The sequence below is a fragment of the Eptatretus burgeri genome, chromosome 18 (assembly GCF_056783735.1).
Source record: "Eptatretus burgeri isolate ZD-2024b chromosome 18, Ebu_testis_v1, whole genome shotgun sequence".
Lineage (NCBI taxonomy): Eukaryota > Metazoa > Chordata > Myxini > Myxiniformes > Myxinidae > Eptatretus > Eptatretus burgeri.
The window spans coordinates 42,739,075-42,756,603 of record NC_140978.1 but is presented as its reverse complement, the minus strand read 5'-3'; the positions used below and the strand labels follow the sequence as shown (position 1 = coordinate 42,756,603).

At 42.5% G+C, this 17,529-nt stretch overlaps 1 protein-coding gene across 1 annotated transcript; it reads right to left on the bottom strand.

The window, feature by feature from the left end:
- Window positions 1–539: 539 nt before the first annotated feature.
- Window positions 540–11,272, bottom strand: LOC147008991 (uncharacterized). The gene is made up of 18 exons (XM_085863755.1): window positions 11,210–11,272; window positions 10,948–11,079; window positions 10,578–10,736; window positions 10,355–10,423; window positions 9,672–9,827; window positions 9,086–9,274; window positions 8,507–8,695; window positions 7,931–8,119; window positions 7,302–7,469; window positions 6,906–7,169; window positions 6,307–6,408; window positions 5,968–6,165; window positions 5,301–5,621; window positions 5,080–5,178; window positions 4,929–4,979; window positions 4,436–4,504; window positions 2,595–2,681; window positions 540–617 (listed from the first exon to the last, which is right to left on the bottom strand). The coding sequence occupies exons 1-18, from the start codon at window positions 11,270–11,272 to the stop codon at window positions 540–542; spliced, it is 2,583 nt and encodes an 860-aa protein (XP_085719881.1).
- Window positions 11,273–17,529: the final 6,257 nt, after the last annotated feature.

The window sequence follows — 17,529 nt, the reverse complement described above, 5'->3', positions numbered from 1 at the left end:
ATTCATCATTTACATCAACAATTTGTATCAAGGGGTGAGGAGTAAGCTTTCCAAATTTGCAGATGACAAAGCTTGGAGGTAAGGTGGACAGCAGAGAGGGTGTCGATCAGATTCAGGAAAGTAATGATACTTGCACGGATTGGGTAAAAGATTGGCAGATGGAATTTAACCTGAGCAAGTGTAAGGTGTTGGGGATGGGGAAGAAAAGTACTGCGAAACTACAGGTTCCTTCACCGATTCGTGTTCAAAAATATAGCAGTGAATTGAAATGAAGTTGTTCCTCGATCATAAACTGCCGTTTTTGTCAGAAGGTGTGAACATAATCATAAACCGACTGACCCTAACCCTCACTGACAATCATAAACTGACAGAAGGAGCTTTTTCCTAAAGTGTGCAAGGGAAAAACAGCAATGGTACAACCATACTCATACCTGTCATTCTCCGCCTAATTCAGTCACTCCAACCCCGACAGAGGGAGCAAAGCGACAGAGTTCAAGGGGTGATCCATCCCCTCAGGTGTTGTGGTCCACACAGTTCACTCAGCTCTTGTCTTGCTTTGCTCTCTGTGGAGAGTTCATCTTCACCTGGGACTTCTGCAAGTTCTCTGAAAGCGAGTGCTGAAGGGAACATTGAGATGGCACAAGATGGCACCTTGTGTCTGGGTTCATTGTAATCATAGAGTGTGATGATGCCATGGCCCCGTTAGCCGGCAGGTGATGAAACACCGCCGTTCACCTGGTTACCACGCTGAGGAGGGGTTGGACTTATAACCAGGACACACCACACCACACCACCCCAAACATGGACACACCACCACCACCACCATACACAGATATACCGGACACACCACACATACAAAACACACCACACCACACACAGATATACCGGACACACCACACCACACCACCACAAACATGGACACACCACCACCACCACCATACACAGATATACCGGACACACCACACATACCACATACACCACAACACACACAGATATACTGGACACACCACACCACAGCACCCCAAACATGGACACACCATCACCACCACCATACACACACATACCGGACACACCACACCCGGACACAACACACCACAGACACACCACACACGGACAAACCAGACACCATACCAAACATGGGCACACCACACCACACTCAGACACATACACACAACACATGGACACACCACACATACACAACACACCTTGAAAGAAAAACTTGGAGCCAAGGGACATGTACAGGACTTCCAAATGTACTTACCTGATAAAGGAAAACCATTCTTCTGTTCTGTTCCACATCAAGACTGTATTTCAAAAAGATCATTTAAACTCACCAAGTGATGGTTCTTCATTCTCACCTCGTTCCTGATAAATGACAGTTACAAGAACACAGGTAACCATCATGGTGATGTTCATGTGTAATAGTTACATGACCACATCTACCTGATGATCGACGCTTTCATTGGTGACAGGATGAAGGAAGGAAGGAAGGAAGGAAGGAATATCTCGCGAGGGTGGGCCGAGGAAGGAATAAATCATGCAGATTCGTTTTAGAAATCCCCCCCAACAGTCGCGCACCCCACAAGTACGAGACGTGCGTGCATGTCACTTTACCGTACCGGCAAGACGACTGAAGTAGATGGGGAACCGTGCCGGCGGTAGGTCAAAGGATGTTAATTGGCCGAGCAAACCATCGTTACGTGCTACACCCTATCATCTATCAAAGGCCAATCAACCGCTTGGGCTAACTAATTGGCCTGTAGCATTATAAGAAGTGATTATCCTTTGTTAGTGTATCTATTATTCTGTGCGACATAAGGAGAATGAGTTTCGCTTGACGTCTAGCCGTCCGAGCTTGCATTATGAAGAGCTATACCCTCAGGATGTTGCAATTTGCCTCCCATTGTTGCATGACAATTATAGTCAGGTTGTGGATTTTTTTTTTAATTAATCGTTTTGAAGCTGTGTTTTTTTACGAGCGTGTGAACCCACTCGTCGACAAGTTATGTCTGGTGCAAGTAGTCAGGATTCTTGGGTTTGTAAACGGATGTGGTGATGTATGATGTGGTGTGTCACCTTTAGGTGACAAATGGAAGTGAGGACTGCGATCGTGCCCCCTGTTGTAAATGTTTTGTTTTGTTTTAGAGAATCTGCATTGACTCGTTGACTTTGAATGTTGTGCTGTGTGAATCCTTTTAAAATCATTCATAGAATGAATAAATAAATGATAATGATGAAGAGCATGAAAATTGATTTGACGAACGACATTAGATATTGAAATGAAGGCAATCATGGCTCGATTGAGTGTGAAGATGAGTGATAAATAAATAATCTCAGATCAAATAATTTCCCGCTATTTTGTTCAATACATCCATCACAGGAGAAAGGCTGCGGTGTAGAATTGTGGGGCACAGTTGAGAAACTCCCCTTACCTAACCAGTTAGTACAGAGATTCTTATTCTTCTTCTTTCAAATACAGCACAAGGCGACGGTCAGCAACATTGGCTCGGGGGTGGTTGTGCCGCTGATGCAATGCCCTCTTGTAGGACATGGCAGGAATTTGAAATTTGTTAATGGTGCTGGCGATAGTTCACCTTCTCTTTCTCGATGGACATCGTAGGATCTTTAACGTCCACCTCACCAGCTGATGCCAGCTGACGTGACGTCCGTTTCACGTCCATCTGAGGGCGGGAAAAAACAAATTAGATGAATCACCCTGGATGTGAAACACGAGGATGACAGTTTACAGCTGGGTTGGGATTCAAACCCAAGCTAGATAGCTGAGAGGTGAATATGTGTACCTCTACTCAGTACTGCACTGCAGTATTGACATTGCACAGGGTGGCCACAATGTCTTGTCACCCGTTGTAAAAATCGAGACATTGCCTCTGTGTGCACAATGGTGATGCGTTTCCTGTTCTTCAAATTGAGCGAACACCACTACTCTGATGACTTTAAACAAGCAGTGAGACTTGCTTTTCATCGTAACACCACACAAATGCTCCGGAAAATGTCCCACAGATCAAGGCACAAAATTATTCTCTGGAATGACAATCATGGAGCACAAACGGATCCACTGGAACACTTAAGGCTCGTGTCGCATGCTGTCCAATGTGTAATAAAGTGAACGAGGACTACAAATTAATATGATATGACTTGTACATCACTTCATTGTTGCCAGCTAATGTGATAAAAGGCAATGTCACAATTCTTACAAAGTGTGACAAGACAATGTGGTGACAGTAGAACAATATTATATATACAGGAGTATTATGCACATTATATTTGCTCAGTCAGTTAACTGAAGAAACGTATACACCTTTGTTTAAGGACAACGTCACCAAAAGTGGAATTTATTATTTATATCATTGCCAGGGTACCCATTATGGTGTCATCGCCATGCAAATGCACCCAGCAGATGGTTTACATCTTGTGGACAGAAGACTAAATCAGAACTTGGACAAAGAGTTTCAGTTGAATGGACTTTAAGATTACGTACGCATAATTCGGAGACAATCGTACATCTGCTTGCAGTTGTACAATTCTGAATGCACTTGTGTGACAATTTTGAATCGAAACAACAGGATCTGGATGTTGAATGGACAACCTGGTTTGGGATGGTTAATGGTTGTCCTGATAGTACTGTGCAGAGGTCGCACATTTACCATTTACCTTGAGGATTGGCAGGTAAGAGTCGGAATGAGGATTGGCAGGCTTAATGTCCACACCATACTCCCTACAATGTGATCATTGAGCTGGGTGTCCCACATACTCGTGCCAGCTGCTCGGTGGATCCCTCCGATCCCTTTGTGGCTGACAAACATTCGGTGAGTGATCATCGGCACCCTGAACTAATTACAAATTCCTGCCCAAACCACCTTCAGTGGAATCCAGGCCAAGCCAAGTGCTTCGTGAAAGACCTGGTATAAAAACATTCTCTGACTGATCCCACAAGAAGCTGGGAACATTTAGGGCTATGAGAAAGTTGAATTGATTGAAGGTGCAAAATTAACTTATAATTTCACAAATTACAAAGCAGTCTTCCGTTTGTCAATGTCTCATAAGCAGCAAAACCCCTGGAAGGTGTTACAATTCCTCAGAGCATGTGGAGGTGAACATGACATGTTTGAAAACCGTTCCTTACTTGTTGGCAGCTCTCAATGTCGTTTTGTAGTTCTTCCTTCACTCTCAACATTCTTCTGTAGGTCTTCCTCATGCTGTTGTTCCTCGAGCTGAAGTTCCACTTCTTATACGTTGGTCGTAATATTTTTTCAGATCTTCTGAAATTACCTGATTTTTCAATGTAATCACAACGAATTATTCGTTTTTTGCACTCAACCGTTGCATCACCATTTTTCTGCAGTTGTTGATGATGCAGCTCTTCCTCCATAAACAGCGAGTCGCTGTTCAGTGTTTAAATGTTGTCCGTGTGCACCTCGTTTTCAAGGCACACATCCTCGTCGTGACAGGCCTTCACTCGTATCTCCACAAAGAACGACTTAACCTGCAAATCAGGTCAATAAGCATGTCAGTCAGTACAGCATGTAGGAGTGAGGATAGCTGTATTGTGTGAGATGACTGACATTATCAATCAAAGGAAAGATTATACTGCATTGTGGGTAAATCCCAGAAGGGACACCAACTGCTCATGATACTTGTCATCATTCTCTTGCAGCAGCTGTTTTACTTGATAATGATGATATTATTCACAAATTTGTAATTTCCATGATATGACAATTGTTTGTTGGTCCAAACACATCGTTTTGCAAATGGATACATTTTGGAGAATAGAATAATAATCTCCTGAGACTTCTTAAATAAAACAACAGTCGGTGGTAACTTAAGATCTTCTTCGTCTTTTTTCATGTGTCGTACCTTCAGATGCAGTGTTATCTTAATTGTTGCTGTTGTTCAGCTTGCTCACGAACATCCTGAAGGCACATTGGTTGCTCAACCTGCAGACGTGGAGTCCATGTCCGCTGAGGAAGGGAAGAGGGCACATGCACTTAGAGATGCAGGGGCTTTGAGGCAGGTATCAATTGTGAATTGGCACACCAGAGGTAGACAGGAATGACTTACCTTGCGAAGATCTATCAGATCCTGGAGCATGAAGCGGATGCGTGACGACATTTTTTTCTCCTTCAAGAGTTCAACCAAAGAGGTGAAATGCTCATTCATCTGTCGAGACGCATACATAGAGGCGCGAAGTCAGTAAAATGAAGATGTGCAAGAAAGATGATGAAAATCAGCAGCGTAAGAGTAAACGTGTTTATGAAAATTCAAAAGTGAAGTTTCATTACCATTGCGGGGTGTGTGGAGTCCAGGTTCTCTCCAACAACACCAAGAAGACGACAGAAGCACTCGATGGAGTGCTCCTTACCATCTTTGAGCAACCACCTCACTGTATCGGAGATAACAGATTCATGCAAAACTTGTGCATTGAAAAGTTCCCCGATGAAGATGACGTTCCCAATAGCACGGCGTCGGGCTTTCTCGGACGCTTCATCGTCCAAGCTGGAGCTTCCATCCATCTCCATCATTAACTCATTGTTGCAGCCTTGAATGAGGAGTGTGCGAAAGTCGAGGACGTTACCCGGCTTGCTTGTTTCATGTCCCTGAACCTGTAAAAAATAAAAGAATGGAAGATGGTATTAAAGAAAAGGGGCATCGATTTATTGAATACTTTTTAAACGGAAGGTGAGGGAGGCAAGATAAATTGAGAAAATAAAAAGGTGAAAAAAAAGAAGAGAGGAGCGTCGTGAGGCTGAGAAAGAAGTGGTGAGAGAGGGTAAACAAGTTTGGGGTGAAATGAGATTGCTGGGGCAGTGTGTATCAGTCTGTGAAAAAGGGAGGTGGGGATCACGGGAAGTGGGGAGGAGAGCAGATATTTTCAGGAGGTTCAGAGAAGGATGTCTGTTAGTCGTGTTCTTTCCCTGATGAGTTGCGGTCGTGAAAGACTTCTCTTACCTTTGAAAGGTGGTAGCACATGTTTGCATACACCTTCGAAAATTTGGATTCCAACATTGCCTTGTTCTGGATAAGCTGAACAATGTCCTTCAGATGACCTTCCTTGGTGATATTGATGCACTTCATCTGACTCACAATCCGGTCAAAATTTTCCGGTGTCAATTTATTGAGGAGAGATCGAAACTGCCGAATTACATCCTTGGGGAAGGAAATGGGAGTAAAACAAGGAAGGCATCATCCGTGAGGAGTCAAAACAATAAATGAGTTCAGAAAGAAAAGTATATTTTAACATTAAATCGACACGAATGACCACCCTTTCAAATAGAAAACCAAACTCACTTCATCACCCGTCATCCCTCTCTTCTTCGTGGGCCTCCAGGCATTACTGGAAGATTTGAGTTCCTCCCCACATTCAATCACGTGGTGAATAACACGAGGTTCCTGTTGAACATAATAAATAGTCTTTCAAATAAAACAGCAGTAGAGAAACATGAGATTGACAGTTACTGTGAAATAGGCAACGCACCAGTTCCAAAATTATAATAATCGGAATCGTACAACTTGTAATTTGAGAAGTGGATGTTCATGTGATTGTTGATTTATCTGTTTGATTTCTATGCACTCCTGAACCGCTGAACAGAGGAAGTTGAAAACTTTTGGTTGTACTTGGGGGGGGTTTAGGGTTCAGGGTGGGGGGTCGACACCAATTCCCTCGATGTAAATGTTTATGATATGTTGCTTCCTGATGTAAGTCAATGTTACAAGTTGTGCTAAAAGGTGCCATTTTTCCAGGGAATCACAAATTAATATTGTATTCTAAATTAAACCAGATTGGAAAATGATTCGAAGGTTCAATAATGTGAGTTGTTTTCAAGCTTTTGATGAATGACTGGGAACGGGAGTATTTCTGTTGGGTTCTTGAGATTGTGTTGCTGTACCTTGTTTTTCCAAGGTTGATGACGCTGCAGGTCATTTTGGTACGTCTGTTGTGCCTGAGGCTTCTCAAGCTTCTCTTGCTTGAAAGGAAGCTGCGAACATGGCTGCTGCTGGGGTTGCTGTTGTTGTTGTTGCTGTTGTTGTTGCTCCAAATTCTGAACTTTAACGCAGATGTGGTACATTGCCTCAATGATGGAATTATGTTTCAGCATCACTGCATTCAAGCATTCGTTTAGACTTTGGAAATCAGCCATCAGCAGTGCGACCTGTAAGTGATTAAAACACATCAGCACGCATCAAGGAAAACATTATCTTCAACTCTTTCGTTTCAGTTATTTTGTCTTCAAAGGTCAGACAATATCGAGCAAGTCCCGCATTGTGAGATCATGGTTACTTACTTGTTTGTGGGAATCAATGTTAATTTGCTCCTGCCTCTGCAGCTGCTGCTCCGATGCAGAAAACCCACGACTCAGGTTCGACAGATCCTGTGAAAGTTCTTTATTTTTCGAGGTAATCTGTTTGAATTCTTCATCCTTCGCAATTAAATATTGCGAAATCACCTCGATCTGTGGGGCAGTGTGAAAACTGATTGATTAAAATGCAATTTATAATAAGGTAAAAATGCAAAATTAACTTAGTTTAGTTTTTTTAAAGAAATAATTTAATAAATCAGAAAGAAAGAAAGAAAGAAAGAAAGAAAGAAAGAAAGAAAGAAAGCGACATGTGTGAAAGAAAATCCAACGCCACACAGCTCGTAATTGAGCACTCCTTGTAATCCTCAACCAATAAACATGAAGACTGTTTGGAGGAGTCCCTCTCAAGTCTAACCTGGGATTAATTCGGGTAAAAGGCACAAAAAGTTCACACGGAGTTTGACAAACTGCAATAAACAGTTTTCCATTTGTAAATATCTCATGAGCAGCACGACCCCTGCAAGGTGTTAAAACTCATCTGAGCTTGTGGAGGTGAACATGATGTTCACACCCTTGGCATCTGTAGTCTCACATGTTTGATAACGGTTCCTTACTTGTTGGCAGCTCTCAATGACCTTCTCTTGCTGTTGCTCATTGCGTTGTAGCTGCTCCTTTTGCTGACGTTCCACTTCTGACAACTTCTTTGTTGCCTTCATCAGATCATCTGACAGGACCTTATTTTTCGAGGTGATCTGTTTGAGTTCTTCATCCTTCACACTCAAACGTTGCGAAAACACCTCGATCTGTGGAGCAGAAGCATGACAGCGTCAGACAGCAAAGTTTGTTTTCTGTTCTACGTAACCAGAAAGAAAGAAAGAAAGAAAGAAAGCAGCAAGTTTGAAAGTAAATTCAACAGTGCACAGCTCGTAATTGAGCACTCCTTCTTGTCCTCAATCAATAAACATGAAGACTGTAGGTGTCCCTCTCAAGTCTAAACTGGGATTAACTCTGGTTAAAGGCACAAAGTTCACACAGAGCTTCACAAACTCCAAGAAACATTTTTCCATTTGTAAATGTCTCATCATCACGACCCCTGCAAGGTGTGAAAACTCATCAGAGCTTGTGGAGGTGAACATGATGTTCACACCCTTGGTATCTGCGGTCCCACATGTTTGATAACGGTTCCTTACTTGTTGGCAGCTCTCAATGACCTTCTCTTGCAGTTGCTCATTCCGTTGGAGCTGCTCCTGTTGCTGACGTTCCACTTCTGACAACGTCTTTGTTGCCTTCATCAGATCGTCTGACAGGACCTTATTTTTCGAGGTGATCCGTTTGAGTTCTTCATCCTTCACACTCAAACGTTGCGAAAGCACCTCGATCTGTGGAGCAGAAGCATGACAGCGTCAGACAGCAAAGTTTGTTTTCTGTTCAACGTCATCAGAAAGAAAGAAAGAAAGAAAGCGACATGGTAGAAAGAAAATTCAACAGTGCACAGCTCGTAATTGAGCACTCCTTCTTGTCCTCAATCAATAAACATGAAGACTGTTTGGAGGTGTCCCTCTCTAGTCTAACCTGGGATGAATTTGGGTTAAAGGCACAAAGTTCACACGGAGTTTCACAAACTCCAGTAAACAGTTTTCCATTAGTAAATGTTCATTATCATCACGACCCCTGCAAGGTGTTAAAACTCATCAGAGCTTGTGGAGGTGAACATGATGTTCACAACCCTTGGTATCTGCGGTCCCACATGTTTGATAACGGTTCCTTACTTGTTGGCAGCTCTCAACGACCTTCTGTTTCTGTAACTCATTCACTTGCAGCTGCTCCTGTTGCTGACGTTCCACTTCTGACAACTTCTTTGTTGCCTTCATCAGATCATCTGACAGGACCTTATTTTTCGAGGTGATCTGTTTGAGTTCTTCATCCTTCACACTCAAACGTTGCGAAAGCACCTCGATCTGTGGAGCAGAAGCATGACAGCGTCAGAGAGGAAAGTTTGTTTTCTGTTCAACGTAATCAGAAAGAAAGAAAGAAAGAAACAAAGAAAGCGACATGGTAGAAAGAAAATTCAACAGTGCACAGCTCGTAATTGAGCACTCCTTCTAATCCTCAATAAATAAACATGAAGACTGTTTGGAGGTGTCCCTCTCAAGTCTAACCTGGGATGAATTTGGGTTAAAGGCACAAAGTTCACACGGAGTTTCACAAACTCCAGTAAACAGTTTTCCATTAGTAAATGTTCATTATCATCACGACCCCTGCAAGGTGTTAAAACTCATCAGAGCATGTGGAGGTGAACATGATGTTCACTCCCTTGGTATCTGTGGTCCCACATGTTTGATAACGGTTCCTTACTTGTTGGCAGCTCTCAACAACCTTTAATTGTTGACGTTGCATTTCTGACAACTTGTTTCCCACATTCATCACATCCTCCAAAAGTGAATTACTTTTCAACGTAATCGCTTTCAGTTCTTCATCCTTCGCACTCAAGCGTTGCGAAAGCATCTCTGTCTGTGAGGCAGAAACATGACAGTGTTATTGACCAGTAAACTTTCTCTGTTCTACATAAGCAGAAATAAAGAAAGCGACATGTTTAAAAGAAAATTCAATGGCACAGCTCGTAAGTAAGCACTCCTAATTCTCAATGAATAAACATCAAGACTTCTTGGAGGTGTTCCTCTCAAGTTCCTCAAGGTGTTCCTCTCTCTCTGCAGATCTGGATAAAATCACAAACTGGTCCAACATGAGGAACATGTCTTTAAATTCTGACAAATCTCACCCTCTCACTATGTCTCTCCGAAAGGACCATTTGGAACTCCCTCCCTCACCCCTCCCCCCCATCTACTCTCTCAACAATCCTCTGGAAGAAGTCCTCTCTTTCCAGTTTCTGGGTGTCACTATCTGCCATGATCTTTCCTGGGAAAGCCACATTTCCAACCTGGCCTCCAAAGCCAGGTTCCAACCTGGCCTCCAAAGCCAGGTTCCAACCTGGCCTCCAAAGCCAGGTTCCAACCTGGCCTCCAAAGCCAGGTTCCAACCTGGCCTTCAAGACACACAGCCTTATGGTGATTGTCCTTCAGTTCAATCTCAACTAAGAGGGAATTTCTCTGCAAGTCAGATCAATAAGCATGTCAATCAGTACAGGAGGGAGATACAAATACAGCATTTGGGAGAATGAGCATTGTGTGAGATGATAGACATTATCAATCAGACAAAGGAAAGGTTATACCGCACTGTGTGTAAATCCCAGAGGGTACTCACCTGCTCATGATACTTCGCATCGTTGTCCTGCAGCAACTGCTCTAAATGATGCAGCTTTGCATCCAGGTTTGTGGTTTTATTTTCAAAATTTTTATGGTCGTCAGAAGTCTGACGAACCTGCTGATCATTTCGTTCAAGCTGCGCTTTCAGTTGCTCGATCTGCAAAAGTCAAACCATGGAGAAAATAAGCTTCTCCAAGTTCTGTCTGAATTCTTGGTGTGGTACTGGATACACACTACCTTTGGATCACTCCTACTTCTGTGATTTCAGGTGTTTCTAAAACAACTAGAAGTGACACAGTCATGTCATGTTGAGCAAGAATTGGAAAAAGAACCCAAGTCAATGGGAATGAACACCCAAATCTACATACCTGCTGCATGTTTTCTGCATTGCGTTGACACACCTGTTCCAGGTGTACCTCCTCAGGAATGTTTTCAGGTTCCTGTGCCACCTGGACATCATTTTCCGGAACCCTTCCACTCTCCTCGTTTTTTGCTGATTTCTATCAGGAAGATTAAAAAAAAAATCACGAGGTGTTAAGACATTTACAAAAAATGGAGTTGTGTCCGTTTCCCAAAAGTGTTGTTTTCCTGTGACACGGTGTCAGGTGGATGTGGTTTTGTGTATTTTACCTTTCGCTTTCCAAAAAGCCTTTTAAACCAGTTTTTCGTCCTTTTCACGTGGGATTTCCCCATTTTGAATCAAGCTAATCCTGGAGGGAGAGGGAGAGGGAGCGGGAGAATGATGAGGGACACAAGGGGAAATTGTCACCTTCACAAGTTTTCATTTCAAACAGGTGGGAAAGCTTTTAATGGCTGTTTTTATATTTTATTTGAAACCAGATACTGTATTTCTATGGACACACCAGAGTGTCCGTTATTGATGCTCTTCATGCAAAAAGAGCAAACAGTTGTGGGAAAAAATTCAACTCCTTCCAAAACTCCAACTAAACAAGTCCTCTCACCACAACTCTTCTTCATTTGGATGATTAAACACTGCAGATCAATTCGTTACATGCTTTGGACACAAACATCATGGTTTATAACACGTCTGCTGATACAAGCTCGTCCCACATATTTTTCCCTGGGTTTTGGCTCTTTTTCTCTCGTTATCATAAAGGCAGGAGAGGAGGATTAGACCGTGGGCCAAACATCCAAAACGTGTCTAGTTTTTGACTTTCATGACCCACCTCTGGTAACCACCTGAAATTTTGCATAGATTTCAATAAAAAATCACTGATAAAGAATTCACAACTCGTAAGTGCAAAAAGTTGCACATTAATTAGTTATGATAATTAACAAAACCTATAGCGCCATCTTGTGTCCATTCTGAGATAGCTGTGTATTACTCTGGGAATTCTGATATCTCTGTATTCAGAGGGAGACGACATGAATGTGGGTGATATGGGGCCCTTCAACACACACACACACACACACACACACACACACACACACACACACACACACACACACACACACACACACACACACACACACACACACACACACACACACACACACACACACACACACACACACACACACACACACACAAAAACAGTAATTGTAAACCGTAATGCCACTAATTGTTGATCTACAGACCTCATTCATCGGCACAAAAGCTGAACATACAAGTCAGGAAGACATGCACTGGACTGGCATACCGAAATCAAACACAGTGTATCATAATATCATCCATCAGCAAACTAATCATCAGTCATTCTTCGTTCAATCATCGATACATAAATCTATCACACACCGAAGCTGAAAAATCACATTTTTAAGTTGCCATTCCACTGCGACCGTAAACAAAACCAGTGTAGACGCACTGCTATAGCAGGTTTACCAGCACATCGTTGATGCAAGAGAATACATCGCAACTGCAGATAGAAACTAGAGGGGGAGCACTCGGGAGAGTGCAAAACCTCCGCCGCCAATACTGCTGGGTCACTCAAGTGAACCTTATATCTTATTCATTAAATATGATGTCAACATTGCTGACAGAGTTATAGTTCTTTTTTCCAACATTTTTTTTTTTTTGGGGGGGGGGGTGTTGGAAATCATTAAAACGGTTTACTACATTACGGTTTACTAACAAACATGCAGAAATGCAAAAAAAGAAATCGAAATTTTGTTGAAAAAAAAGTTGCAAAAAAATTTTTTTTCTCCAACAATTTCTTTCTTGGGGGGGGGGGATTTTTTTTCTCGATTTATTGTGCGGTTATAATATAATATAATTAATAGGTTGCCGCTCAACGATGAAAATCATAACCGCACTAGAAATCGAAGTGTCAACATCAACGTCATGCCAAAAAAAAAAAAAAAACCAGGGAGTCTGGAACACTGACGCTACTACATAACACTTAATTATAATATAATATTAACTACATAACACTGACGCTAAACATTACCTCGACGTGTTTCGACTGAAGAATAACTTACAAGTAACGTGTGTCAACGTGTGTCAACGATCGTGTAACGTGCCTACAACTTATGGCCAGCGTATGCGGAACGTGTGTCATAAGCTGAGTACGTCGAGAAATTTTCAACATGCTGAAAACTTGTCGACGTACTCTGCGTACTACGACGTATGCCAGCGTGCTCTTAACGTATACAAAACTTACCCATAACGTATTTGACGTGTGCCAGCGTATTCGGCAAATTTTTCATACGTTGACATACGCTGGCTAAAACGTCAAGGTGTGACAGCGGCTTGACACTTCGATGTCTAGTGCGGTTATGATTTGAATCGTCGAGCCGCAGCCTTTTAATAGGCTACGCCACGTGATCGTCGGCGATACGCTGACGCACAATGCATAAGTTAGACTATCGTTGGGCATAGGTTGTGAACGCCGACAACACGCTCAGCATTCGTTGATATAAGCTATCTATATGTTATCGAAACGTTCTGTGCACGTTACTAATACGTTATGCATACGTCCAACTCGTTATGAATACGTCCAAAACTGGAAAAAACATCAATAGTTCAGCGTATGCCAGCGTTTTACATACATTTTGATACCTTGCCATATGCTGGCTAAAACGTCAAGGAGTGACAGGGCCTTAACGATCAGCTTATGATTGAACTTCGAAGGATGATACTGATACTAAGTGATAGCAAAACATCCAGTCGGATTCACGACAGTTAGATTCTATAGTATACTTATCACTGAGTATTGATTTTGACCATTCTGTCAAAAATGAGTTAACGGTAGAAAGGAGATATCACCTTCCAGATCCATCACATTCATCATGATCATCACCGGGCATGTGATCGGCGGCCACAGCAGCTGCAATCCCCACACTGAGCCTGTATTGACTGTGGTGTACCTTGACAGTGACCTTACTTTCGGGGCTTCCTTCCACATCAATCCACTGAGCAGCACATTCCTAAAATTCCTTAATGTTTTTCTCACTAAATGGAATTACTTTGCTGTGGGTGTTGATGACATGCATAAAACAGAACCCCGAAGAACTGCCTTCAGAATCTTCCGCAGCACTAGCAGCGGACGACGTGTACGCCACCATGACAGCTCGTGAGTTTACAGCTTGACTGAAGGGAAGCGCGTGATTGGTTGATGAGCGTGGTGCTGTATGTCAAAAGCGCTGTGATTGGACGACGTTGACAAGAAAATTGTCAAAATTTCGGATGTTTTTTCCATATTTTGAAAAAATGTGCAAGTTTTGTGCTTGACGAGTTTCAGATATGATTTCCATACTATTTTCACATAACATATTATAAATACAGGAAGCTACACGAGGTGGGTCAAGAAACTAAACAAACCGGGAGCTCAGCCCACGGTCTATATGTTCTCCACACACACCACATTAAATCTTCCAACATATAGAGTTCTTTCGAACCACTCACTCACTCACTCACTCGTATAAATGTTTTGTACCTCTCAGGTGAGGGAGATGAAATTTGGCATCCATTCATCCATTGGGACCACACTGTGCAGAGCGTTGGTACTGCCTAAGCAGTCTCCTTGGCTCTTGGGCACAATCCCAGATGGGCCACCACTCCGACACAGGATACCAGCAAGCTGGCACTCATTGTGCCAACCTCAGAAGGATGACAGGCTGAGTCAACCCCACCTGGTATTAATTTAACAGCGGAGTGGGATTTGAACTCAGGCCCCAAGGATCCCAAGCCCACCAGCCGAACCATTAAACCAACACCAGGCAATAAATTTGACATACTGTTGCAAATTGAAGCCAATACCCCAGGAAAAAACAAGGAGGGCACGATTCATTGTCGAGCCATCACCAGATATGCTTCCTCAATATTATTACATCATCATCCATACTTGCACCAAATTTGATTTAAATCCCTGAACCGAGATTCAAAATATTAAATTATTCTTGCTGCCAGACCATGTATCCGATCAGGTTGAAATTTGAAACATATATTCCCCAAGTCTACTCGATCATAACTGTGACATTTCATGGCGATTGATGAAGCGGTTCAAAAGAAATAATTTTTCAAAGATTTTCGTTCACCCCAATATAGTTGCCAGACCATATGACCTAATGTGACCCAAGACCGGCAAAGCCGCAGTGGACCGGCGAAGCCTGTGAATGATCACAGACGAGAAAAGAGTTCCGGTCAGTCGAAAACTCTCCACAAACTTGAGGAATTCAAGTTTAAAATTTCGAGGAATTGAAACTTTGACAAGGCCTTCACCATGACCATAAAGGTCAAGGTCACCAAACTTTGTGTCGTTTGATTTCTCTCACCGGGTACTATAAGTCTACTTCAGATCGGAGAAAAACATTGTTCACATTCGGCACGTCAACACTACCAAAAATCATGTGATAGAAAAGCTTCCAAATCACCAAACTGAACCAGTGGTGATGATGTCATGTGAAAATGACAATGAACCACCAGATAACCAAAATTTGTGTCAAGGCTTCTTCAGTTAGTGGGACTCGTCATCCCAACTGCAGAAAAGCAGTAGAGTAGATCAGTAGTTGCATGCCCCTGAAGATCCCAGGCTTGGAGTCAAGGATCTTCAGGAAAATTGGGGAAATTTGACATTAATGAAAAACTCTTGAGCTTGAACCAAAAAATCCTCGTTAATGACACTATTTTTCAGGAGATACTATAAAATCTGTCCCTTATTGGGCATGGGCTGCATGATCAGGTGATACTATAAAATCTGTCCCTTATTGGACATTGGCTCCATGATCAGGTGATACTATAGAATCTATCCCTTATTGGGCATGGGCTCCATGATCAGGTGATACTATAGAATCTGTCCCTTATTGGACATTGGTTCCATGATCAGGTGATACTATAGAATCTATCCCTTATTGGGCATGGGCTCCATGATCAGGTGATACTATAGAATCTGTCCCTTATTGGACATGGGCTCCATGATCAGGTGATACTATAGAATCTGTCCCTTATTGGACATGGGCTCCATGATCAGGTGATACTATAGAATCTGTCCCTTATTGGACATGGGCTCCATGATCAGGTGATACTATAGAATCTGTCCCTTATTGGACATGGGCTCCATGATCAGGTGATACTATAGAATCTGTCCCTTATTGGACATAGGCTCCATGATCAGGTGATACTATAGAATCTGTCCCTTATTGGACATGGGCTCCATGATCAGGTGATACTATAGAATCTGTCCCTTATTGGGCATGGGCTCCATGATCAGGTGATACTACAGAATCTGTCCCTTATTGGGCATGGGCTCCATGATCAGGTGATACTACAGAATCTGTTCCTTATTGGGCATGGGCTCCATGATCAGGTGATACTACAGAATCTGTCCCTTATTGGGCATGGGCTCCATGATCAGGTGATACTATAGAATCTGTCCCTTATTGGACATGGGCTCCATGATCAGGTGATACTATAGAATCTGTCCCTTATTGGGCATGGGCTCCATGATCAGGTGATACTACAGAATCTTTCCCTTATTGGACCTGGGCTCCATGATCAGGTGATACTATGGAATCTGTCCCTTATTGGGCATGGGCTCCATGATCAGGTGATACTATAGAATCTGTCCCTTATTGGACATGGGCTCCATGATCAGGTGATACTATAGAATCTGTCCCTTATTGGACATAGGCTCCATGATCAGGTGATACTATAGAATCTGTCCCTTATTGGACATGGGCTCCATGATCAGGTGATACTATAGAATCTGTCCCTTATTGGACATGGGCTCCATGATCAGGTGATACTATAGAATCTGTCCCTTATTGGGCATGGGCTCCATGATCAGGTGATACTATAGAATCTGTCCCTTATTGGACATGGGCTCCATGATCAGGTGATACTATAGAATCTGTCCCTTATTGGGCATGGGCTCCATGATCAGGTGATACTACAGAACCTGTCCCTTATTGGACATGGGCTCCATGATCAGGTGATACTATAGAATCTGTCCCTTATTGGGCATGGGCTCCATGATCAGGTGATACTATAGAATCTGTCCCTTATTGGACATGGGCTCCATGATCAGTGAAAAACACAAATATAGCCAAACTTATTCAATATACTGTTTCGTGCAATCGCATACGCCCATGAGATGCACCTGCGAGACAGCACTGCTCAAGTCAAAGAGTGTGATTCATAATTTTTCCTGTTATTCAAAATCAATCTGTCTTCAAGTTTAATAAGAGTCAAAGTCAAATGTCTTGTCGAGGTTGATGAATCAAAGTCAATGTGTTATTGCAATGCGACAAGTTCGAAGAGTAGAGTGTGAACGAGTTATCACAATGCAAAACTGAGTTCACGAAGTATGACATGCATATTTTGTCCTGTAACAAAGTCATAATAATGAAAAGGTTGTGGAATTATAAGCAGCGGTGTGGCCGATACACCTCTTCACAAAGAAATATGAGTGAGAGGAGAGGAAGCATCTCGTGAGCAATTCAAATTAGGCTCAAATATCATCATATTATCTCAAGGTGTTGTGATTGAAAGT

What these genes read in the sequence shown, in the direction of transcription:
- LOC147008991 (XM_085863755.1), bottom strand. Translation starts at nt 11,272, where the DNA reads ATGGGGAAATCCCACGTGAAAAGGACGAAAAACTGGTTTAAAAGGCTT. An exon ending in TTGTTGAGAGCTGCCAACAA is followed by an intron (nt 9,275 to 9,671) that starts GTAAGGAACCGT and finishes TCTGCTCCACAG; the next exon opens with ATCGAGGTGCTTTCGCAACG. An exon ending in ATCTGATAGATCTTCGCAAG is followed by an intron (nt 4,980 to 5,079) that starts GTAAGTCATTCC and finishes TCCCTTCCTCAG; the next exon opens with CGGACATGGACTCCACGTCT.